Source organism: Atta cephalotes (genome assembly GCF_000143395.1).
Source record: "Atta cephalotes unplaced genomic scaffold scaffold00058, whole genome shotgun sequence".
Classification (NCBI taxonomy): domain Eukaryota; kingdom Metazoa; phylum Arthropoda; class Insecta; order Hymenoptera; family Formicidae; genus Atta; species Atta cephalotes.
The window spans coordinates 1434550-1460532 of record NW_012130122.1 but is presented as its reverse complement, the minus strand read 5'-3'; the positions used below and the strand labels follow the sequence as shown (position 1 = coordinate 1460532).

Here is a 25983-nt window from a genome sequence, read left to right as displayed (position 1 = left end):
ATTATATATATATATATATATATATATATATATATATATATATATATATGTAGGAATATGTGTTTTAGGATAAAAATATACCTAAGCAGCCTTATATGTTCCATTATACAATTCTTTAAAACGTTATGAAAATTGGTAACAATATGTAAATGCAAAAGACGATTTCTCAGAATGTCTAGTTGACCAGAAATATGAAATACCGAAAGACTAAGAAAATTGTCTATGCCTGTATAACACACGGTACAAAGAAATGCGACAATACTTTGAACAACATATGTCAATTCATATTGTGGACTTTTTGTTGTATCGTAGATGTAATATGTTTGCAATGGGAGTGGTCTCTCTAGATCTGCAGTAACATTAGATAAGTATCTCACTGAGTAACCAAATATAGGTAAAATAAGCATAACAATAATGGCCGCTCCCATCATGCCATATCCAAATGTGACAATAATGCGTGCAATTTGAGCTTTTGTTATCATCATTGCTTTTTCTTGAGATGTTGTTGTCTTTCTCCAATCGTTCGCAATCAAATGTATTATCGGGGCGACAGCTTTAAGAATACAACGATAAAGAAAGTAATAATAATAATATAATAAAATAAATGTTAACTACATATATATATATATTGATATATTTATTGTAAATAGAACGAAATTGATTATAATTCATAAAAATTCTGATTAAATTTAGTTTTAATTAGATATTAGAAAATTGTGAAAATATATTATTAACCTAGGATCACAATAAATTTCTTTGAAAGTTAACTGAATTCAGAGATGTTTCTTATAGATTTCGAATCACTGAATTAAAATTTTGAAGTAGGTATATAGGAATCTCAAACTATTTTGCTCTGTCACATTCACTTTTTTTTAAATAATCAAGAAAAATATTGGCAAATTTTTGAAAAGTGGCATTTTTCTTTCAAATGTTTTTTAAAAATTTTTATAGATTTTACTTTATTATTCAAAAAACTAAATGTGATAGAGAGCAAATTTAATTTTATAAATTCGAATTCAATGACCAACAATTTTTAAAAACAATAATTTTATTTCCAGTTAAAAAATTTTTTTTAATTAGTCCGTAATTGCAACAAATGTAAAATATAAATATAATTACTATTGTATATTACTATTGTATATAAATCGATAACAACTGCGATACATAAACTTAATTTTTTTGTTTTTAATTTCTCTACAATTCAATATAAATAAATAAACCTTTAATTCCATTTTAGAATTTTACAAAAAAAAGATTAATTCTGCTGATATATAAAACATTGTAAATATTTTATATCACATAACGATCAAATCACTACTTTATTTACCTTTTCTCTTCCACCAAAAAATTACAAGTCTTAAGACGCAAGTAATGATTGGTAAAGTACCCATCAAATTGTCTGTCACAAGTAAAATGTCAAAATGGACTCTTATCAGAGAATGTATAGAAGGAATCATAAGGACAAATATTATCAATAAGAAAATGAGAAGTGCACGTAAATTGCACATACGCTTTTCCCATGTAGTTTGTTCGAATCTCGGCCAAAGTCCGATTAATTCTAGACTAAGTCGATTTAACTTTACTGCCCATTCAAAATCTGTTTTGTAAAAGTTTTGATAGATTATGTGTTCCATTTTGGGACGAAATATATTTTATCTGACCTTTATTTGATAATAATCCATAATCGTATCTACTATAATCCCGATACGCAAAATATTTTGGTGCTTTCATGTTGAACGTAGGAGATGAACTGACAATGATGTCTATACAACGGGGGTGATATATATCATGTACATAATAAAAATCCTTAAAAATGCAAGATGTTTAGTGACAGAAGGTTTAAAAAATTCTACATGTCCCTTCTTATTGTGCAACTACGGATAATTACTAGTACAACAACGTTCAAAGCAGCCATGAATAATAACTGAAGTAATGACTGGTTGATAAATACTTACTAGTCAGCAGGTTATGTAGCAGTGTGCTTTTACGTAGTCGTAATCGATTTTGAGGCATCTATAGTCTGAACTATAGTCATCTTATAACGACCAATTATAATATTACTTTTATTGTAAAAATTGAGTATATTAAATAGATATTTTTATTTCGTATTTTGCGATATGGGTTTATTTTATTCTTCCAAATAGTCATTTTCCGAATGCAGATATTTTTCATAGATCTTCTGTACTTATACTCGTATCAAATTCCACCACCATAGAGACTAGTTTTATTTTATTGCCTCTTGTTTTTTCCATTTCCATGTTTATCCATTGGCATTTACTTTCTCCTTACATAACAGAACAATATTAATTTTTACTTAACCGATAATCCATATGTGCATAATAACAGTTTTAAAAGTAATAAATGATCATTGCACAAAGAGTATGAACTTAAAAAATTTTAAACCTTCGTGTTGTAGAAGTTTTGTCAGTGCTTTATGCATGCAATATTCGAAGCCGATAAAAACTGGCAAATGTCCTTTAAAAAAATTTTCTCTAATTATGTTTATATATACCGAATTAAGAACATATAATAAATTACCAGAATATGTAGAAATCTAAACTCATAAGCAAAATTGTTTTAGATAAAAGTTGCACGATTTGAAGAGGGACAAATAAAATTAATTTTTGAAAAGTCGTTGTTTTAGATGAAGCTCATGTCTGTTTTTGAAATGAATTATAGAACATATAATATTATTATATAAATTATGGAACATATATAATTAGAGAAATCTTATTTTACATAAAGATTTCTCTACTTATTCTGTATACAAAGGTAAGATAAAGTTATAAAAAGTCAATAATATCCGAAAAGTCAACAATAATATACATTTTATTTATTTAGACATATATTTTGGTATGAAATATAAAACATTTTGTTCATTCTTTGGTAATTTTACCATAATACTTAATCCATAGAACAGTGTGATGAATCACTTAATAAAGAAAATACCTTATTGCAAAATTATTGCTCTAAAAAAAAATTGTACAATTTGCAATATGTAATTAAGTGTATTTTTTTAAATATATATGTACTTACATCAGTTAATCATCTCATTAAGCTTTACAAAATACTAATATAAAATATAAAATTTGATTAACAAGAAACGTGTGGTAAAATTTATATTAAAAATGCGAGATATTTCATATTTATCTTAAAATATGCTGATGCTCACAATTTTTATTTTAGTGATATCAATTAAATAAAGGATATATTATAAAAGATATATTATATATGTATAAAATAAAAATACATAATCTTTAGTAACATTGGATTTTATATTTTTTAATTACTTAATACTTAGTTACTTAATATCATTTATTATCCTCAATTAATATTGCATGTGACAGTTTTCTCGGAATGCCTTATACTTATTTTTCTTTCTTTTCTTTAATTTTTCATTAATGAAGCAAATTTTTTTCTTTTTAATATTATTTGATAATTTCTATTAATAAGTAGTACAATCAGTCAACAGTAGATAATGTAAGTATTGAGTTTATTCATAATGCATATAATTATTCTACGTAAACTTTTCAAGTACCTTATATGACATACTTTAAATTAATTAATATTTTTTAGTTAAATCATTATTGATTTTGTATTTTTAATACTAATTTAGACCTATATTATTTATATTTTAAAACTTTGATTGACTCCTTGTTGTAAGTAATACAGATATGTAGCCTGCTGACGTTTTTAATAGCTACAAAAAATACAACAATAAATTAAAAGGTATTTTTAAGGAAAAACGATATGAAAAATAGATATACATATAATAATATATACTATACATATGATTAAATATTGTATATATTATGAATATTTAAAAAAATATAGCATATAATCAAGTTTAAATTACAATCAATATATTATCTGCAACACAAATTAAGCAATAATTATGAAAATCTGTAATAATTAAAAGAAATAAAACAATTCATGTGAAAATTATATGTTTATAATTATTTGTGAATTTAAAACTCTGAATCAGCGGAAAATCATTATGTTACAAAGAATTTCTTATCTTAAATAACTGATAAGATACACGGAATGCTTTATTCTTTTTTTTATCTTATGATGTTTTTATCTGAATGTTTTAAATTTTTGTGTTTACATTGACTACTTTTTTTCATATAAAAAGACCGTCTTGTTGTACTTTACATATTTAAAATTCTAGATAACTTACACTGCAAAATGTAGCCATCGTTAAAGGGAATAATTTACCAAAGTTTAGATGAAGAGGTTTATTGGTTCGTAACATTAGAAGAACTAGATCCTGAGTATTTTTTGCATTCATGGTATACCATTCATTGAAATATACAGCATAGTGGATTCTGTCATGCTTAAAATCATAAAAAATACATATATGAATTATTAAAATAGCATGCAGCATAATATATAATGTACATATATTAAAATGTATATGCAATTTTAAAATGTGATTTTTTTATATTAACTAATAAACTTTGGATATTAAATACAATTGCAGCTTAAAACTTTTATGAATGTAACTGTCATACATACTTAATATATACTTGTTAATATAAGTTTCATTTGATATATATATTAAATGTTCATTTAAAGATAAATTATCTCAGATAGTCAAGTCTGCAGAAACAAAGAGTAACCGAAAAAAGTAGGTTTTTTTCCGCTCATTTTTGGCCTTTAATTTTTGGACTAAACTGTGCGCCAAATGATACTCTGCCATGAGATATTGATTACAAAAAAGTTCCAGGTTGCGATGATAATTGTTGTTATAGATGGAGGGGTAAGGAGGATTACGTAGTGCATTTATACTTTAAACTCCTTTTTTTTACATTCAAAACAAATTGATTTACAAAATAATCGGAATAAATGTGATGTTCAGTTGATCTTGCCTTCATCAGTTGAATTAATTATGATTTTGCCTTCATCGGGAGCGGCGCACTTGCACACTGTTCAATTGCCCACACCATCGGCCCACACCATCGGCCAGAGTTTCTAGTAATTTTTTACTGCTTTATTAATGAGATTATGATGTTTTAAATTATTCAATTAGTGAGACAATTGGTATACAACCTTCCGGATCAACCTTCTTAAAATACCGGACATGATAATTTAATAATGAGCTTTGATTTCATCTCTCCCAGTTCTGATAATAATTGTTACTTCAACTTCAAACTTTTCTGTGATTAATGTCTCAATATATAATAGTATAATTTGGCACACAGTTCAGTTCTAAAATCGGGGATCCAAAAAACAAGCGATTTTTTCGGTCACTATTTTAACAGTCTGCTATATTCTGATGCCAAAAAGGCAAATTTCAAGCAGAGACTGTTTTGTAAACAAAATGTGTATAGTAGAAGTCGATAGATTGACAGAATATTTGATCGGAGAATGTTAGTAGATTAACTTCAACTGATTTCGCTTTCTGGTTCCGTTCTGAAATTCACAGGATGTGAGTTGACATTCTTGTTACCTAAATTTATTCGATGTTTTTAAAACTTTGATTGACTTCTTGTTGTAAGTAATGCAAATACGTAGCCTGCTGACGTTTTTAACAGCTTGGACGTTTAAAAAATGTTTAGAATTATCCCGTCTTTAACGTTGTATATTGAATGTACTAAAAAAAATCCCAAAAATGTTATTTGAACGTCCTACTACAATTATTTACATAGACATTTTAGGTATAATTAAATTGATCGAATGTAGTCAAATTTATCTATATCATATTTATTTATTTTTAATATAAAATAATGATATACTTAGAAACAGTGGCGATTTAAATTAAATTAAATTTAACACTATTCATACAGCATGCATCATTCATTGAACATCTAATAAACGTCGGTGCTGTCTGGATAGTGTCAAATTTAATTTAATTTAAGTCGTCTCTGCTCTTAAATATATCATTATTTTTAGACAGTGTTTGTATTAAGCTTTTATACATATATTCATTAATAAAATATATTCATTAATAAAATTATTTAAAATTATTATATATATCTTCAAAATAGAAAAAATGTAGGTAATAGAAAAGTCATTTTGAAAAATTTTTCCGTAATAATAACGTTATAATTTTAATACCCACAAAATAGCGGGATTTGCTCCATTTCTGACATTAGTTTGCGTTCGGATTGTATTGCGCAGATATTGCTCGGTTTCTGCTATCAATTTGCTGTCAAATACTCTCAGCAGATCTTATTCGATTTCTGTTGCCAATCTGCTGGCGTAAAATATTAATAAGTATTCTGTTTGATTTCTGTCACTGTATTGAAATAGAATTTTTAAAAAATGCTATCGACAGTACTGGAGAAGAATACGACATCAGTTGGCGTCAATCTGCTAATTTCTAATTCTGATTAAATTTACAAATTTGTTGACATTCTGCTAACATTTTGCTTTCTGAGTATAATACTATTATTATTTCTGATTTTAAAAATACATCTATTATAATTTGCAATTGTGCATGGAAAAATATAATAATGGATAGGAAGTAAAGTATTTCAATTATACCTGAGCTGTTAATATTTCGCCAACAGCGCAGTACATGCACATGTGACCGAATGTATTAATAACGATGCATATAATATATACCAAGTTTAAGACCGTTAAGTGCTGTCTACTTTCGAGCATCTAGGGAGTTAGTTAAAATATATGTTAAAAGTTGTAATAATATGTCATTCTTGTTATTACAATATATGTTATGCTATCATTAGGGTTACCAACTCTCAGTCCAAAAGAATGCAATGATTGGCAAGAGTATACTTATTAAAAAAGAAAAAAAAGAAAAAAAAAGATGAAGAATTTAGATTTTCTTTTTTAAATGTTGATATTTATTAAAATGACATTTTTAGAATGTAATAAATGTATGTAGAATGTTTTATTGAGAATTCAGTCTTCATTTAGTTTTCATAAAATTACAAATAAATATGTTTCTTTACATTTCACATCTAAATTTTTTAATGTTACTAGGATTGAGAAAATGAAATTGATTCATGTATTCATCATCGTATTTTGCAACTTATAAGTTTCTTCGACAAATATATACAATATAACCAAGTTTTTAACGTCTATATAATAAAACGTCTATATAATATGTAAATAAAACATTTAAATATTGCATACTGCCCAAAACGAACATAGCCTTAGTACAAGCAAAGCAAAACTTTTTTGTAAAGTAATAAATTTAAATATTAAATAATAATTTTTTAAATTTGTTTCTCATTTCTTAAAAAAGTGTTCAATGAATGAAACGTAAGGGTACGCTGTTTTTTGATTTCGAAAAGAATACGATTGGTAACCCTAGCTATTATTAAAAATAGATTACATATATTATGATACATATATTATGTTATGATTACATATTAAAATGATTACATATTAAAAAATGTATATATGTAAGGTACAAGTGCGATTCAATTAATACTATAAATTTTATTTATTGATCAAAGGATGTTTCAAAGTATTTATACTACTACAAGTCATAGTTATATATTAGGTAATATGTTAATATTATTAACAAGAGATCATTGCGAAATGCCAAATTTTGATTTTAATAAAAGATTAATTTGTGGATTACGTAAATAAATAAATTTTAAAAATAAGAATTGTTGTGAAAAAAGCGATTTTAAGGAATAAAAACGCCTCTTTTAAGTAAGGCATTTTATTATGTTTCAAAAATTATTTAATTATTTTATTATAAAATACTTTATACAAAAGTTTTGTAATGAAATTGCCTATGTTTATCTACATTAGTAAGGGAATCATAAAAAATAATTTTGGAAGTATAAATTTCAATATCTATTTTTAAAAATATTATTAACGTGAATAAATAAAAGTAATTTTATTAAATAAATATAAAACATTTTATAAAATATTTTTTTACATGTTTAACATTTTTTAGATATAATAAAAAAACGATTTACATGATTTTTTTTTACACCTTAAGGGTTGATTATTTCATTTTGAGATGAACTATGTGATAATTTATTGCTGCAGAAACAAAAAATTAAAAGAGAACACAAGAAAGTAAGAAAATAAAATAGTTGAAATTAATCGAAAGAATGAGCAATCCAGCCTAAAATTGTTTTCTTTGCTTCAGCCGATATTTATTGACTTTATCTATTTACGTATATAAATTTTTTATTTTAATTAGAAATTGGTACTTTATGATATGATTTTCTTGTAAGAATTATTAAATATATTAATAGCTTATATAAATGTATCTATTATGTAAATATTAAATACGGAATTCGTAAATATCGAATCGTAAATATCGAATCATGTGTATTATTTCAATTCTAAATTTTTTTTAAATATATAATCAATAAGATAATTTTGGAATTGTAATTTTACAATTTTTGTTAATAAAAAACAGTGTGTAAATGTAAGTTGCAATTACAATTGAAACATAGACATGACATTATTTTTATGTACATGAAAATTAATTATGAAGCAGTAAATTGTATATAACAAAAATTCTTGTAAAGTAATTACGTTTATTATCCAAAATCCGTAGAAAGCAAAGAGTGCACCAAAATACAGAAATAGTATCAGCAATATTATATTGAATATATCTTCCACATGATTAATAGCTCTAGAAAATGTTATTTTATGTCACTTTATACTATAGAAGATATCTATCTTGTTTATATACACATCTATAAGAAGATATTTTGTATTATATAGATAAGAATACTAATAATACAATAATTTTGTCTAAATCTTTAATATAATTTTGAAATAACAAATTTTCTATTTTGATAAGAAATATATTTTAATATCATAATTGTTAATGAAATTCCTTTTAAAATTCTATTTAATCACTTATTAGATTAAAATAGATATAAACACATTAGATAAGACTAAAAAAAATTGGAATTTGTATCGGTGTGCAAATTGGACGTAATAATAATAGCTTAAGTAGGAGTTGTAAATCAAATCTATTTTGAAAAAGTTTGCCACGTGGCGTGGATCTGGATTAATTGATTTCTTAACAGTTAAATTTTTTTGTATGAATTTCTGAAAAAGTTTGGCATTTTTTGTGATGATTGATAAAAAACAATGTCAGAGAATATCAATGAAGTTTTATTTTTCTCTGTTGTTCAAATTATGCATATTTTAATGCTTGAAAACATTTTTAAGAGAAAGCTAATTAAAATTTAATTAGACATTTTTTAAAACTATTTATTTTTTCCATTTTATTGAATAACTTTAGATTCTTTTTGATACAGTTGTGTTAACACAAAATTGCTTCTACAGCTCAAAATATTATGGCAATATTGCTGCAATATTGAAACTTAATAATCTTATTGGAAATATTGTAATCTTTACAGCGTAATAATAATACTACTATAATATTTCATGCTGTCATATTTCATAAAAATTTCTGGAAAAACAATAATTGTTTTAATAATTTAAATTTATCCAAAAAATAACAAAATTTTACATCCGCTCACTGTTCTTTTCTTATTAGTTACTATAGAAATTACCGAAATTGCTTACAGACACAAAAAACTTAGCAGAAAAAAACTCATTCAAATTGTAACTAGATTGTAGATAATTATATCCTACTTGGCAGACTTTTTAAAAATAATCTTGATTCGTATTCTTCAACAGCGCAATAACAGCTATAACCGATTTGCGCACCCAATTCCGTTTGTTGGATTTCCTCTTTTGTACATTTTTTATTTACGATAAAAACATTTATAACAAAATTATTTACATTTATTGCAATTAATATTTTTTCAATTATTTGATCCTTATTTACATATACATATATGTTACACTTGAAACATATATAATATTAGGTGTAGTAAAAAGAAATCCATTATTTTTTGCATGAAATTGAATGGAAAAATAATGGATTTCTTTTTAGTACACCTAACATACACCTAATATATATAAATATATAGGAGACTTCATTATCCGACAGAGTTTTTTTCATCTTCCGGATTATCTGACCTTATTATATATCGAGTCGAGCTCATTACGATAGTGATATTCTAAAAAAATTGCGCATAATGTTATCATTACTTTTTAACATGGTCGAATAATTCGGGAGACGAAAAAGCATTTGGATAATCCGGAGCCTATTGTACATATATAGGAATATGTATTTTGGACATATATACCTAAGCAGTCTTATATGTTCCTTTATATAACTTTTTAAAACGTTGTTAAAATTAGCGACAATATGTAAATGCAAGAGACGATTTCTCAGAATGTCTAGTTGACCAGAAATATGAAATACTGAAAGACTAAGAAAATTGTCTATGCCTGTATAACACACGGTGCAAAAGAATAAAATAATACATTGAGCAGCATATGTCAATTCATATTGTGGACTTCTTGTTGTATCGTAGATATAATATGTCTGAATTGGGAGTGGTCTATCCAAATCTGCAGTAATGTTGGACAAGTGTCTTACCGAGTAACCAAACATGGGCAAAATAGACATAACAGTAATGGCCGCTGCCATCATGCCATATCCAAATGTAATAATAATACGTGCAATTTGCGCTTTTGCTATCATCATTTTTTTTTCTTGAGATGTTGTTGTCTTCATCCAATTGTTGGCAATTAAATATATTATCGATGCGACAGCTTCAAGAATACAAAAATAAAGGTATTAATAACAATATAATAAATTAGATATCAACTATACTGATATTAAGGAATTTATTATAAATAGAAAAAAATTTTAATATAATTAATAAAAATTTACTTCTGATTAAATTTAGTTTCAATTAAATATTAAAAAATTGCGGAAATACCTATAGAATAACAACAAATTTTTTTGAAAATTAACTGAAATCAGAATAAAGATGTTTTTTTATAGATTTCGAGTCACTGAATTAAAATTTTTAAGGCGATGCTGGCGGCCAATTTGATATCGATAATGTAGACGTTTTTAATTCCGAATTTAAAATGTTGATAATAGTGACATCTTCGATTCATTTCTTACGTTATAGTTTTGCCTCACTCAAAGATATTTATGTGTCTTTATTTAACATTAGGTCTGTTCTTTTCAGCTAAAATTTGACAGTTCTTTTATCCTTTTTTCTCCAAGAGAAAAGAAGAGGGAAAAAGATGAACTGGACAAAAGTTTAGCCAAAAAGAACAGGCCTATTGTAACGGCATCTCTTCAAGTTTAAGCACATATGACAGGATACTATTTTGTTTACTATTCTAACTCTTCGCATATGTACCTATGTGTACTTATGGCGTATTTACCGATTAATTAATATACATCTTTTTTTAAGCTTTTAATCTTAGTTTATAAATTCAGTATTATTCGTGAACATAATCCGATGCAATACCGTTTTGTCTATACAAGCTATAAAACTTTTGTACGTATATTAACATGTATTAAGGAAACATCTATGATCAACTCTATGAACTAAAAAATGAAACGAGGTTTAAATTTTTTTTCGATTTTGATATCAAGGTCCATCACTTCCTAGTCACATCTACTTTAATTCTAAAAAGATTTTTGGTTCCATTCAATCAATATGGATATTTTTATAACTGTTATAATAATGTTTTGATAGTTTGGTCGTCTCCAGCATTCCTTTAAGACTTCTAAGTACTCTCCTTAGCTATATTGAATCGCGATGTCTTAAGCGAAAAATGACACGTTGATTTTTCTTGCATACTATTTGTATACAATGACAATTTGAATAAAATAGAATCATGTAATCGCTACAAAGCGCTTGAAAAAATGGGCTGAAATTATCCTTTCTGATCCCTCTGATAGTAAATAAATAATCGAAAAATATTCGTGAAGTGAAAATTAATTACGCATGCGCGTTGAGTAAGAACAAGCAAACACACTTCACATATCTTTTGCGATTATTTACTATTTACTAATCAAGAGATAATGATAGCCTCTTTCTTTTTTAAATGTGCTTTAAAAATTCATTATTCCGTTTTATTCAAATTGTCTTTATTTATAAATAGTGTGAAGAAATATCAACATGTCGCTTATAATACATTTTTCATTTATGGTATAACGTCATGATTTAATATAGTTGAAGTGAATACACATAGGAGCCTCAAACTGTTTTGCTACATTGCGTTTACTTTTTTTTTAGGTAATCAAGAAAATATAAGTGGCATACTTTTGAAAAGTTGCACTTTTGTTTTTTTCAAATGTTTTTCCAATTTTTATAGATTTTCCGCTATTTTCTGATTATTTAAAAAATTAAATGTAACAGTGAGCAAATTTAGTTTTAATCAAATTCAATGACCAACAATTTTTAAAAGCAACAATCTTATTTCCAGTTAACTAAAAAAATTTTTTAGTTATGTGTGATTAGTCCGCAATTGTAATAGTATTTTTATATATTCGCAACAAATATAAAATATAAATAATATATAACTATTGTACATAAATCAATAATAATTGCGGTACATGAACTTAAAGTTTTTAATTTCTCTAAAATTCAATACAAATAAATTTTTAATTCCATTTTAGAATTGTATAAAGAAATGAGATTAATTCTGCTGATATATAAAACATACAATAGTAAATATTTTATATCGCGTACCGATCAAATCGCTACTTTATTTACCTTTTCTCTTCCACCAAAAAATTACTATTCTTAAGACGCAAGTAGTAATTGGTAAAGTACTCATCAAATTATCTGTCACAAGTAAAATGTCAAAATGAACTCGTATCAGAGAATGTACAGCAGGAATGATAAGGACAAATATTATAAATAAGAAAGTGAGAAGTACACGTAAATTACACAAACGCTTTTCCCATGTAGTTTGTTCGAACCTCGGCCAAAGTCCGATTAATTCTAAACTAAATCGATTTAACTTTACTGCCCATTCGAAATCTATTTTAAAAAAGGTTTGAAAGATCATATATTTCACTTTGGACGAAATATATTTTATCTAACCTTTTTTTGATAGTGATTCATAATCATATCTACTATAACTCCGATACGCATGATATTTTGATGCTTCCATGTTGAACGTAAGAAATGAACTGACAACTCTGTTTCTTTTACAGTGTCTGTACAACGAGGATGATATTTCATGTGCATAATAATAATTCTTAAAAACGAGATATATAATGGGAGAAGGTTTAAAAAATTCTACATATCCTTTCTTGTTGTGCAACTGCGGATAATTGTTAGTACAATAACGTTTAAAGCATTTATGAATAATAACTGAAGTAATGACTGGTTGATAAGTACTTGGTCGTGCGGCAGGTTATGTAGATGTAGCAGTCATGTTTTTACGCAGTCGTAATCGATTTTGAGTCGTCTATAGTTTGAACTATAGTCTGAACTATAGTCTTATAACTAATTAAGAGTAATATTACTTTTCTTAAAATTTGGGTATAGTAAATAGGTATTTTTATTTTGTATTTTATTGGGCCTTCTTTACTCTTCTATATACTTACATTTCAAATATAGATATTTTTCACAGTAAAGCTCCTGTATACTCATATCATGGAATTTTACTACCATAGAATATAATATTCTTTCATAGCTTCTTGCAATTTCTTTATTATCCGTCGATATCTTTCTCCTTATAGAACAACATTAACTTTCATTTCAACCAATAATCCATGCATGTATGCATAATAAAAGTTTTTAAAAGTAATAGATAATTATTGCACAAAGAAAGTAGACTTAAAAAATTTTAAATCCTTCGCGTTGTAAAAATTTTATCAGTGTCTTGTGTGCGCAACATTCGAAGTAGATAAAAACTGACATAACAATGAGAGATTGTTAAATATCTGTTTTAAATACATTTTTACCTTCCTGTTAAGTTCTCACGAACTTGTAATTGATTTCGAGCGTTGCGTGTGATTCGAATTATATTTTTTGTTTTTGTGTTGTAGTGAGCAGTAATGTGAATATAATATTGGGATTAAAGTGTTCGTTCGGTCTATTATTAATTAATTTTCGAAAAAACAATGTTTTAAGAAGCTCATAGCTATTTTTACAATGACATTATAGAATTTATTTTATAACAATATAATTCCTCTACTTATTCAAAATATAAAGGTACTAAGATAAAGTTATAAAAAGTCAATAACATACATTTTATATTTTATTTAGGCATACATTTTGGCATGAAATATTAAATATTTCGTGAAATGTTCATTAGTATTTCTACCGTATTTTATACATAGAATAGATGATGAATCACTTTATAAAGAAAATACTGTATTGCAAAATTATTATTTAAAAAAAAAATTTGCAATTTGCAATATGTAATTACATATATTTTTTTAAATATATATTCTCTTTACATCAATTTATTTCACTATTCTATACAAAATATTAAAATTTAATTAATAAGAAATGAAAACTTATATTACAAATGCGAGATATTTCATATTTACCTTAAAATATACTGATGTTCACAATTTTTGTTTTAGTGATATCAAATGAAATAAATGATACGTTATAAAAGATATATTATATATGTATATAAAATAAAAATATATAATCTTTAGTAACATTGGATTTTATATTTTTTAATTACTTAATATATCATTTATTATCTTCAATTTAATATTGCATGCGATGTTTTCTTGGAATGCTTTATACTTATTTTTCTTCTTTTTCTTGTCATTAATCTCAAGCTAATTTTTTGACTTTTTTATATTATTTGATAATTTTTATCAATAAGCAGAACAATCAGTCAACAGCAGAAAGTATAAATATTGAGTTTATTCATAATGCATATAATCATTTTACGTAAACTTTTCAAGTATCTTACATGACATACTTTAGTTAATATTTTTTGATTAATATTTTTCTAAATCATTATTGAATTTGTATTTATAATATTAATTTGGGGATTTTATATTTTATATTTTAAAACTTTGATTGATTTCTTGTTGTAAGTAATACAGATATGTAGCTTGCTGACGTTTTTAACAGCTACAAAAAATACAACAATAAATTAATAAAAGGTAACAATAAATTAATAAAAGGCTTTTTAAAGAAAAACAGTATGAAAATATTGATATACATGTAATATATACATATGATTAAATATTAGATATATTATAAATATTTTTTTTAAATATAGGATATAATCAAGTTTAAACTACAATTAATACATCATATGCGACACAAATTAAGTAATAATTATGAAAATAATCTATAATAATTAAAAGAAATAAAACAATTCATGTGAAAATTATATTTTTATAATTATTTGTGAATTTAAAACATCTGAATCAGCGGAAAATCATTGATATTACAAAGAATTTCTTACCAGTTGAATAACTGACACGGAATGCTTTATTCTTTTGTGTATTTTATGATGTTTTTACCTGAATGTTTTAAATTTTTGTGTTTACATTGACTTTACTTTTTTTCATATAAAAAGACTGTTTTGTTGTATTCTATCATTAAAATTCGAGATAACTTACACTGCAAAATGTAGCCATCGTTAAAGGAAACAGTTTACCAAAGTTTAGATGAAGAGGTTTACTGGTTCGTAACATTAGAAGAACTAGGGCCCGAGTATTTCTTGCATTCATGGTATACCATTCATTGAAATATACAGCATAGTGGATTCTGTCATGCTTAAAATCATAAAAAATACATATATGAATTATTAAAATAGCATGCAGCATAATATATAATGTATATATATTAAAATGTATATGCAATTTTAAAATGTGATTTTTTTATATTAACTAATAAACTTTGGATATTAAATACAATTGCAGCTTAAAACTTTTATGAATGTAACTGTCATACATATTTAATATATACTTGTTAATATAAGTTTCATTTGATATATATTAAATGTACATTTAAAGATAAATTATCTCAGATAGTTAAGTCTGCAGAAACAAAGAATGACCGAAAAAAAGTGTGTTTTTCACCTGTTTTTCCTTCAATTTTTGGATTAAACTGTGTACCAAATGATTCCTTGCAATGAGATATTGATTACAAGGAAGATTGATGTGACAGATGTTGTTGTAGCTGGAGTGGGAGATAACGTATTACGTTTATTCGTTTTTTTATGTTCAAAACAAATTGATTTTTAAAATTACTGAAATAAATGTGATGTTCAGTTGACCTTACCTTCCTCGGGAGCGGCGCATTTGCACACTGTTCAATTGCCCACACTATCGGCCAGAGTTTCTAATAATTTTTTACTGTTTTACTAATGAGATTATGTTTTAAATTACTCAATTAGTGAGGCAATTATAGGTATACAATCTTCCGCATCAACCTTCTTAAAATACCGGGCATATGAACCGCATAATTTGATAATGAACTTTGATTTCACCCTTTCCAGCTCTGATAATTGTCACTTCAACTTCAAACTTCTCTGTGATTAATGCCTCAAGTAAATTTGGCACACAATTCAGTTCTAAAATAAGGTGCCCAAAAAAAACAAGCGATTTTTTCGATCATTATTTTAACAGTCTGCTATATGATTTCTGATGTCAAAAAGGCAAATTTCAAACAGAGACTGTTTTGTAAACAAAATGTATATGGAAAATGTTAGTAGACTGACAGAATATTTGCTCGGAGAATGTTAATAGATTAACTTCAACTGATTTCGCTTTCTGCTTCCGTTTTGACGACAGTATGTGAATTGATATTCTTATTAATTTAACCTAAATTAATTTGACGTTTCTGAAAAATGTTTAGAAATATCCCGTCTTTATCGCCGTATGTTAAACATTTAAAAAATGTCCCAAAAATATTATTTGAATATCCTACAATATAGCTATTTACACAGACATTAGGTATAATTGAATTGATCGAATGTAGTGTCAAATTTATCATAATTTTTAATATAAAATAATGATATACTTAGAAACAATGACAACTTAACAATGACGACTTAAATTAAATTAAATTTGATCATATCCATATAGCACGCGACATTGGATGTCCATTGATGTCGGGTGCTGTTTGGGTAGTGTCAAATTTAATTTTAGTCACTACTGCTCTTAAGTATATCATTATTTTATAGACAATGTATGTATATTTAAGTTTTTATAAAAATGTATTTTAAATATATAAAATAAAATATATTTTATTTATTAATAAAATTATTTAAAATTATTTCTTCAAAATAGAAAAAAATATAGGTATAGAAAAGTCATTTTGAAAAATTTTTCCGTAATAATAACGTTACAATTTTAATACCCACAAAATAGCGGGGTCTACTCCATTTCTGTCATTAGTTTGCGTCGGATTGCGCAGATACTGCTCGGTTTCTGCTATCAATTTGCTGTCAAATACTCGCAGATCTTGCTCAGTTTCTATTGCCAATCTGCTGACATAGAATGTTAATAAGCATTCTGTTTGATTTATGTCACTGTATTGAAATAGAATTTTTAAACAGTGCTATCGACAATAGAATACGATATCAGTTGGTGTCAATCTGCTAATTTCTAATTCTGATTAAATTTACAAATTTGTTGACATTTTGCTAACATTTTGCTTTCTGAGTATAATACTATTATTATTTCTGATTTTAAAAATACATCTATTATAATTTGCAATTGTGCATGGAAAAATATAATAATGGATAGGAAATAAAGTATTTCAATTATACCTGAGCTGTTAATATTTCGCCAACAGCGCAATACATGCACATGTGACCGAATGTATTAATAACGACGCATATAATATATACCAAGTTTAAGACCGTTAAGTACTGTCTACTTTCGAGCATCTAGTGAGTTAGTTAAAATATATGTTAAAAGTTATAGTAATATGTGTTATAATAATATGTTCTTGGTATTATAGTATATGTTATGCTATCATTAGGGTTACCAACTCTCAGTCGAAAAGAATATATTGATTGGCAAGAAGAGTATACTTACTAAAAAAAGAAAAGAAGGAAAAAAGATGAAAAATTTAGATTCTTTTTTAAATGTTGATATTTATTAAAATAACATTTTTAGAATGTAATTTTTATTGACAATTTAATCTTCATTTAGTCTTGATAAAATTATAAATAAATATGTTTCTTTACATTTCACTTCCAGATTTTTCAATGTTAATGTTATTAGATTTCAATGTTAATTGTTACTAGAAAATGAGAAAATGAAATTGATTCATGTATTCAACGTATCTTGCAATTTATAAGTTTCTTCAACAAATATATACCAAATCTCTAATAAAAACGTCTTTATAATATGTAAATAAATGTTTAAATATTGCATACTGCCAAAAACGAACATAGCCTTAGTACAAGCAAAGCAAAACTTTTTGTAAAGTAATAAATTTAAATATTAAATAATAATTTTTAAAATTTTGTCTCATTTCTTAAAAAAGAGTTCAATGAAACGTAAGAGTACGCTTTTTCGATATCGAAAAGAATACTATTGGTAACCCTAGTTGTTATTACAAAAGTAGATTATATATTAATTATGATACATGTGATATGTTATGATTACATATGTATTATATATGTATGTAGTTATTATTAAAAAAAAATGTACATAAATTGGGTATAAGTGCGATCCTACACTACAAATATTTCAAAAGAATTTTATTTATTGATTAATCAAAGGATGTTTCACAGTATTTATACCACCACAAATGGATCGTAGCAATTAGGTAATATTACTAACAAGACATCATTGCGAAATGCTGCCAAATTTTGATTTTAATAAAACATTAATTTGTAGATTACGTAAATAAATAAATTTTATAAATATAAGTTGTTATGAAAAAAAAATTTGAAGTAATAAAAACGCCTCTTTTAATTAAAATGTTTTATTATGTTTCAAAAATTATTTAATATATTATAAAATACTTTATACAAAAGTTTTGTAACGAAATTGCTTCTGTTTATCACATCAGTCAAGGAATCATAAAAAATAATTTTGAAAGTATAAATTTCAATATCCATTTTTAAAAATATTTTTTACGTGAATTAATAGAGGTAATTTTATTATAAAACATTTTATAAAATATTTTTTTACATTTTTCAAATATAATAAAACACTTTCAAGTATAATAAAAAAATTATTTACATATATATGATTTTTTACATCTTAAGTCGATTATTTTTGGTTGAACTATGTGATAATTTACTTGCTGCAAAAATAAAAGATTAGAAGAATGAGATCACAATAGAGTAATTGAATAAGAGAGCCAGCTGAAGTTAATCAAAAGATGGAACAATCAAGTGTGTCTAAACTGTTTTCTTTGCTTCAGCCTATATTTATTGACTTCATCTATTTATGTAACTTATACATAAATTTTTCATTAAAATTAGAAATTGATACTTCGAGAGATGATTTTCTTGTAAGAATTATTAGTTATTAATAATAGAATTATCAATATAGCTTATATAATTGTATCCATTATTGTAAATATCAATTCTCTATACCATAATAATGCACGCGAGAGAATCCTAAATATGAAATTTTCTTGTGTGCATTATTATGATTATTTCAATTCTAAAGTTTTTTAAATATACATATAATCAATAAAAAAATTTCTTATTAATAAAAAACAGTATGTTTTTTATTTTAATTTCTTATTAATAAAAAACAGTAAAAAAGTATGTAAATGTGAGTTGCGATTACAATTGGAACATAAACATGATGTTATTTTTATGTATATGAAAAACTATTTGTAAAGCAGTAAATTGTATAACAAAAAGTTCTTGTAAAATAATTACGTTCGTTATCCAAAATCCATAGAAAGCGAAGAGTATACCAAAATACAGAAATAGTATTAGCAATATTATACTGAATATATCTTCCACATGATTAATAAATCTAGAAAATGTCATTTTATATAACACTTTAAACTAAAGAAGATATCTATCATGCTTATATACTCATTTATAAGAAGATATTTTGTATTATTAGATAAAAATATACTAATACTAATTGTCTAAATTTTTAATATAATTTTGAACTAACAATTTTCTGTTTTGATAAGAAATATACTTTAATATCATATTATATAATAATTATTAATAATAATTATTAATAAGTTTGCCATGTGGCGTGGTTCTGGATTAATTGATTTCTTTACAATTAAATTTTTTTGTATGAATTTGTAAAAAAGTTTGTGATAACTGATAAAGACAATGTCAGATAGTGTCGTAAAGTTTTATTTTCCTTTGGATCTACAATTTATATTTCCTTTGGATTCAATTTATGAATATTTTAATGCTTGAAAAAATTTTTAAGAGAAAGCTAGAAAGTAAAATTTAATCAGACGTTTTTTAAAACTGTTTTGTTATTAGTTATTACAGAAATCATTGAAATTGCTTACAGACAAAAAACTTAACAGAAAGAACTTATTTAAATTGTAACTAGATAACTATACGCTTAGGAGCCTTTTTCAAAATAATTTTGATTCGTATCTCTCAACGCAACAACGCTATTATAATCGATTTAATTTTCAATTCCGTTCATTATCGGATTCTCTCCATTATACGTTTTTTATTTACAATAAAGAATTTATGTACAAAATTATTTACACGTAATATTGCAATTAATTTATTCTTTCAATTATTTGATCCTTACATATTACTTACATATATATGTTATACTTGAAACACATAGATATACAATAGACTCCGAATTATCCGACAGCGTTTTTTTCATTTTCCGACTTTTTTTATTTTATCTGACTTTATTATTGAGTCAGTAGTATTTTTAAAAAATCCCGTGTATCATTATGAGAACTATCATTATGAGAACTCTTTAACGTAGTCGTTTAACGTAATCCGGGAGACGAAAAAGTATTGTTGATAATCCAGAGTCTATTGTACATATATAGGAACATGTATTTTGGACAATATATACCTAAGCAGTCTTATATGTTCCATTATACAAATCTTCAAGACATTGTTAAAATTGGCGACAATATGTAAATGCAAGAGATGATTTCTCAGAATGTCTAGTTGACCAGAAATATGAAATACTGAAAGACTAAGAAAATTGTCTATGCCTGTATAACACACGGTGCAAAAGAATAAAATAATACATTGAACAGCATATGTCAATTCATATTGTGGACTTCTTGTTGTATCGTAGATATAATATGTCTGAATTGGGAATGGTTTTTCTAGATCTGCAGTAACATTAGATAGATATCTCACCGAGAAACCAAATAAAGGCAAACCAAACATAATAATCATGCCCACTCCCATTATGCCATATCCAAATATGACAATAATGCGTGCAATTTGGGCTTTTGCTATCATCATTGCTTTTTCTTGAAAGGTTGTTGTCTTTGTCCAATCGTTTGCAATCAAATGTATTATCAGTGCGACAGCTTTAAGAATATAATGACAAGAAATTAATAACAATATAATAAAATAAATATTAATTACGTACACACTGAGAAAAAAAGTTGCTGTTTCAAAAAAATATTAATTAATTCAATTAAATATAAGGGTTCCGAGTTGTCAAGCAATAGTTAATAAAAAAAACGTGTCGCTTATGACACATTTCTCTCTTATGATGTCACTCTTATGACGCTTCAATATAGCTCAAGTAAATACACAAAAGCCTTAAACTATTTCACATTTTTTAGATAATCGAGAAATATAGTAGCAGGTTTTTAAAAAATTGCATTTTTGTCTTTTTTAATTTTTGTTTTTTTTTAATGTTCACAGATTTTCCATTATTTTCCTTGATTGTACAAGAATTATAAAAAACTAAACACGTAATAAAGAGCAAATTGATTTATAAATTCGAATTCAATGACCAACAATTTATAAAGAAAATAATTTTATTTATAGTTAATTAAAAAAAATTTTTTGGAATTATATGTGATTAGTCCGCAATTATAACAATAATTCTACATATATGCAATAAATATAAATAATTACTATTGTATATAAATCAATAGCAACTGCGGTACAATCTAACTTATTTTGTTTTTCTCTAAAATTCAATATAAATATAAATAAACCTTTAATTCCATTTTAGAATTGTACAAAAAATAGAAATTACTTATGTTGATATATAAAATGTATGTGTATTGTAAACATTTCACATAGTGTAACAGTCAAATTGGTATATTATTTACCTTTTCTCTTCCACCAAAAAATTACAAGTCTTAAGACGCAAGTAATAATTGGTAAAGTACACATCAAATTATCCGTTACAAGTAAAATGTCAAAATGGACTCTTATTAGAGAATGTATAGCAGGAATCATAAGGGCAAGTATTATCAATAAGAAAATAAGAAGTACACGTAAATTGCACAAACGTTTTTCCCATGTATTTTGTTTGGACTTAGGCCAAAGTCCAATTAATTCTAGACTAAATCGATTTAACTCCACTGCCCATTCGAAATCTGTTTTAAGAAAGATTTGATAGATTTGCGTTCTACTTTTGATGAAATATATTGACCTTTTTTTGATAATGATCCATAATCATATCTACTATGATTTTGATACGCAAGACATTTTAATGCTTCCATGTTGAACGTAGGAGATGAATTGACAACTTTGTTTCTTTTACAGTGTCTATACAATTGGGATAATATTTCATGTGCATAATAAAAATTCTTAGAGATGTTTAGTGGCAGACGGTTTAAAAAATTCTACATTCTGTCCCTTTTTATTGTGCAACTGCGGATAATTATTAGTACAACAACGTTCAAAGCAGTCATGAATAATAACTGAAGTAATGACTGGTTGATAAGTAGTTGGTCATGCTTCAAGTTATGTAGATGTAGCAATCATGTTTGTATGCAATCGTAATCGATTTTTTTGTGGTGTCTATAGTCTGAACTATAGTCATCTCTTAACGTCTAATTGTGAGTAATATTACATTTATTGTAAAAATTAAGTACAGTATATAAGTTTTTATTTTAAATTTTATGATATTAGGCCTCTTTTATATACTTACTTTTCGAATGTAGACATTTTTCATAGCGAAGTTCCTCATATCTATGATATTTGATCACAGAACTCCACCATAGAATCTAGCTATAATTTTATTGCTTCGTACAATTTCTTCATTATTCATTGACATCTACTTTCTCCTTATAGAACGACATTAACTTTCATTTAATTGCTAATTCATACATGTGTGTATAATAAAAGTTTTTAAAAGTGACACTTACATAATTATTGCATAAAGAGGATCGATTTAAAAAATTGTAAACCTTTCCTGCTGTAAAATTTTTTGTCTCGTGTATACAACATTCGAAGTAAATAAAACTGGTATAATATTGAGGAGTTATTAAATGCTCGTTTGTAATTTATTTTTTACCTCTTCTTGTTAAGTTCTTACAAACTTGTAATCGATTTCGAGCATTGCACGTGATCTAAATTATATTTTTTGTTTTTGTATTATATGTAATGAGTAACACTTTGTATATAAGATTGCTTTTCTGTTGCAATTAAAGTCTTTATTCGGTTTATTTATCATTGCAGTTTTAAAATAAATATAATATTGTGATATTGTAGAGAATATAATTGAGAATATAGTTATAATTTTCTTGTCTTTATCATCTATTTAATAAACAAATAATGAGGATTGATTAATTTTTTCTCAATTATTGTATTTATAGCAAAAGAATATTTACTTGTCGTAATTAATTTAGCTTTATCGATAAAATATGAAATTTATTTGAATGTACGGAATATTCAAACTCACTTTATGCAAATGTTTCTTTAATAAAATTTTTCTTCATAGTTATATTTAAATATATTGGGTAGAGAACATAAAATAAATCACCAGAATATCGAAACTCTGTAGACAAAATTGTTTTAGACAAAAGTTAATTAGAAGGAAGACAAATAAAATTCATTTTCGATAAGACACTTTTTTATATTAATCTTATAGCTATTTTTTAAATGAAATTATAGAATTTATTTTATATTATATGATTCCTTTAATTATTCTGCATATAACAGTATTAAGATGAAGTTATAAAAAAATTAGTTATTTGCTAGACATTTTATATTTTCTTTATGTATATTTTGCTATGAAATATAAAATATTTTGTAAACTGTTCATTTTTTGGTAATTCTTAATATTTTTATGTATATCTATATATATATCTATATATATATATATCTCTCTCTATAGAATATACATATATATCTATAGAACAATAAGATGAATCAGTTGATGTAAAGAAAATACATTATTTAAAAAAAAATTTATGCGTAATATAATATTATATATTTATTTTGAAAAACATTATATATTTTCTTTATATCAATTAATTCATTCTATTATTCTATATAAAATATTAAGATTTATAATTAACAAGAAATGAATGTTAAATTTTCAATTAGATTTAGATAGTTCATGTTTTTGTCAAAATATACTTATTAAAGTTGTTAAAAAATTATAAAATGCTATGTTTTAATGCTATATCTTTTTTGTGCTTAAATATGTAAGAGTTATTTTATTTATCTCAGTATTATTAAAATTTATACAATTAATCTGTAAGTTATTATAATTTATTAATTGATTACATAATTAATTCAATGTAATTCAAAAGGTTTTTTGCATCATGTGTAGTTGAAATTTACCTCTATTTTTCGATTAGGTTCTTGTTGTAAGGAGAACAGATATGTAACTGGCTGATGTTTTTATGAGCTGAAAAATATATTAATAATATTATGTCTAATATATAAGCAAATACAAACTATTAAAGCAAAGCATGTAATAAATCAGCTACTACTAGTCAAGTAATAAAAGTTAAGTCAAGTAATAAAAAGAAAATAGTTATCATTGAAGATAAATATTAAATAATATACATATAGTAATAATATACAATAATAATATACAATAATTGAAGATAAATATTAAATATGAATTTTAAGTTTCATGCGAAGGAAGATTTTATATGTTTATAATGTTTATATAACATATAACCAATTTTTGTTTAAAGATAAAGGCAGAAATTACATATATACTTATATATATAATATTGTAAAATTGCAATTATACATTTAACACCTTACGTTACAAAATGTAGCCATTGTCATAGGAAACACTTTTCCAGCGGTAAGATAATTCGATTTGTTGCTTCTAATTAATAAGACAATTAAGCATTTTGCGCTTCTTGGCTCTAAAGTATACCATTTGTTGTTATACACAGCACTGTGAATTTGATCGCACTGAAAACGTTAAAAATTTTTTAATTTTTTGGTTAAAGTATTGATTTTATCTTATATTATATATGATTTTGTATTTTATATTTAATGTATTGACAGTATAATTTCTTTAACTGATAGAGATGGGAAATTATAAGAAAAATAATATTTTTCTAGACATTAGTACTAACATCAAAATGGTGAAAATACAATAAAAAATAAAAAGAAATATTATTCAACTTACTTGTGCCACTAGAATTTCTCCTACAGCACAATAGACACACATATGACCAAATGTGTTGACAAGAATACATATTTCATATGTCAGGTGAGTAATTGATATATTATTCCCCTTTTCTATTAACTAAATGACATGTAAATAAAACATAATCTTTATACAATTTATTTTTGAAGAAAATTGTATTGTGGATATTAAATATGAAACGTTGCCAAAAATATAAATATGATGAAATTCTCTTTTTTTCTCTTACATTAACACAAATTAAAAGGCCCGATAAATATGTGAAATATTTTTAAGTACTTACGTTTATTATCAGGAAACCATAACAAGCAAAAAGTATACCGAAATATAAAAATAATACTAAGAGAATTATATTGTATGTATCATCTATAATAGCGATGGCTCTATAAAATGATATTGTATTTATCTTCGATTAAAGTTGGAAGAATATATAAGAATTAATGAATAATAGTTCTAAAAACATTTTCATATAATGGGTAAGAAACATATGCTCTTATAATTTGATTAATACATAATTAATTAATCCTCAGTATCCACAAAAAATTAACGTATATATATATATATATATATATATATATATATATATACTACCTACTTACTATATTACTTAACTTTTACTTACTTACCTTACTTACTTATTATAAAATAATATTTGTTTGTACTACGTACCTTATTAATTACTTTACTTAATT

General features: G+C 24.9%; 5 protein-coding genes across 5 annotated transcripts in view; all 5 read right to left on the bottom strand.

Annotated features, from left to right (window-relative positions):
• LOC105623552 overlaps positions 1-1634 on the bottom strand; it is an 11162-nt gene extending 9528 nt beyond the window's left edge. The window contains exon 1 of the mRNA XM_012204944.1: positions 1511-1634. Within this exon, the coding sequence (XP_012060334.1) occupies positions 1511-1634 (124 nt within the window). The remainder of the gene's footprint in view (positions 1-1510) is intronic.
• A 2000-nt stretch (positions 1635-3634) lies between these two features.
• Positions 3635-6609, bottom strand: LOC105623497. The gene is made up of 3 exons (XM_012204892.1): positions 6490-6609; positions 4181-4336; positions 3635-3700 (listed from the first exon to the last, which is right to left on the bottom strand). Exons 1-3 carry the CDS (start codon positions 6607-6609, stop codon positions 3635-3637), a joined length of 342 nt encoding a protein of 113 aa, XP_012060282.1.
• An 8213-nt stretch (positions 6610-14822) lies between these two features.
• Positions 14823-17661, bottom strand: LOC105623496 (odorant receptor 33b-like). Its single transcript, XM_012204891.1, has 3 exons — positions 17542-17661; positions 15386-15541; positions 14823-14888 (listed from the first exon to the last, which is right to left on the bottom strand). The coding sequence occupies exons 1-3, from the start codon at positions 17659-17661 to the stop codon at positions 14823-14825; spliced, it is 342 nt and encodes a 113-aa protein (XP_012060281.1).
• A 3001-nt stretch (positions 17662-20662) lies between these two features.
• On the bottom strand, positions 20663-22391 carry LOC105623551. The gene is made up of 4 exons (XM_012204943.1): positions 22322-22391; positions 22179-22265; positions 20946-21236; positions 20663-20721 (listed from the first exon to the last, which is right to left on the bottom strand). Exons 1-4 carry the CDS (start codon positions 22389-22391, stop codon positions 20663-20665), a joined length of 507 nt encoding a protein of 168 aa, XP_012060333.1.
• A 2084-nt stretch (positions 22392-24475) lies between these two features.
• The window catches only part of LOC105623550 (odorant receptor 43a-like), a 2404-nt gene continuing 896 nt past the window's right edge, over positions 24476-25983 (bottom strand). The window contains exons 2-4 of the mRNA XM_012204942.1: positions 25274-25393; positions 24898-25053; positions 24476-24529 (exon numbers count right to left, since the gene is read on the bottom strand). Coding sequence (XP_012060332.1) covers positions 24476-24529; positions 24898-25053; positions 25274-25393 — 330 coding nt within the window. The remainder of the gene's footprint in view (positions 24530-24897; positions 25054-25273; positions 25394-25983) is intronic.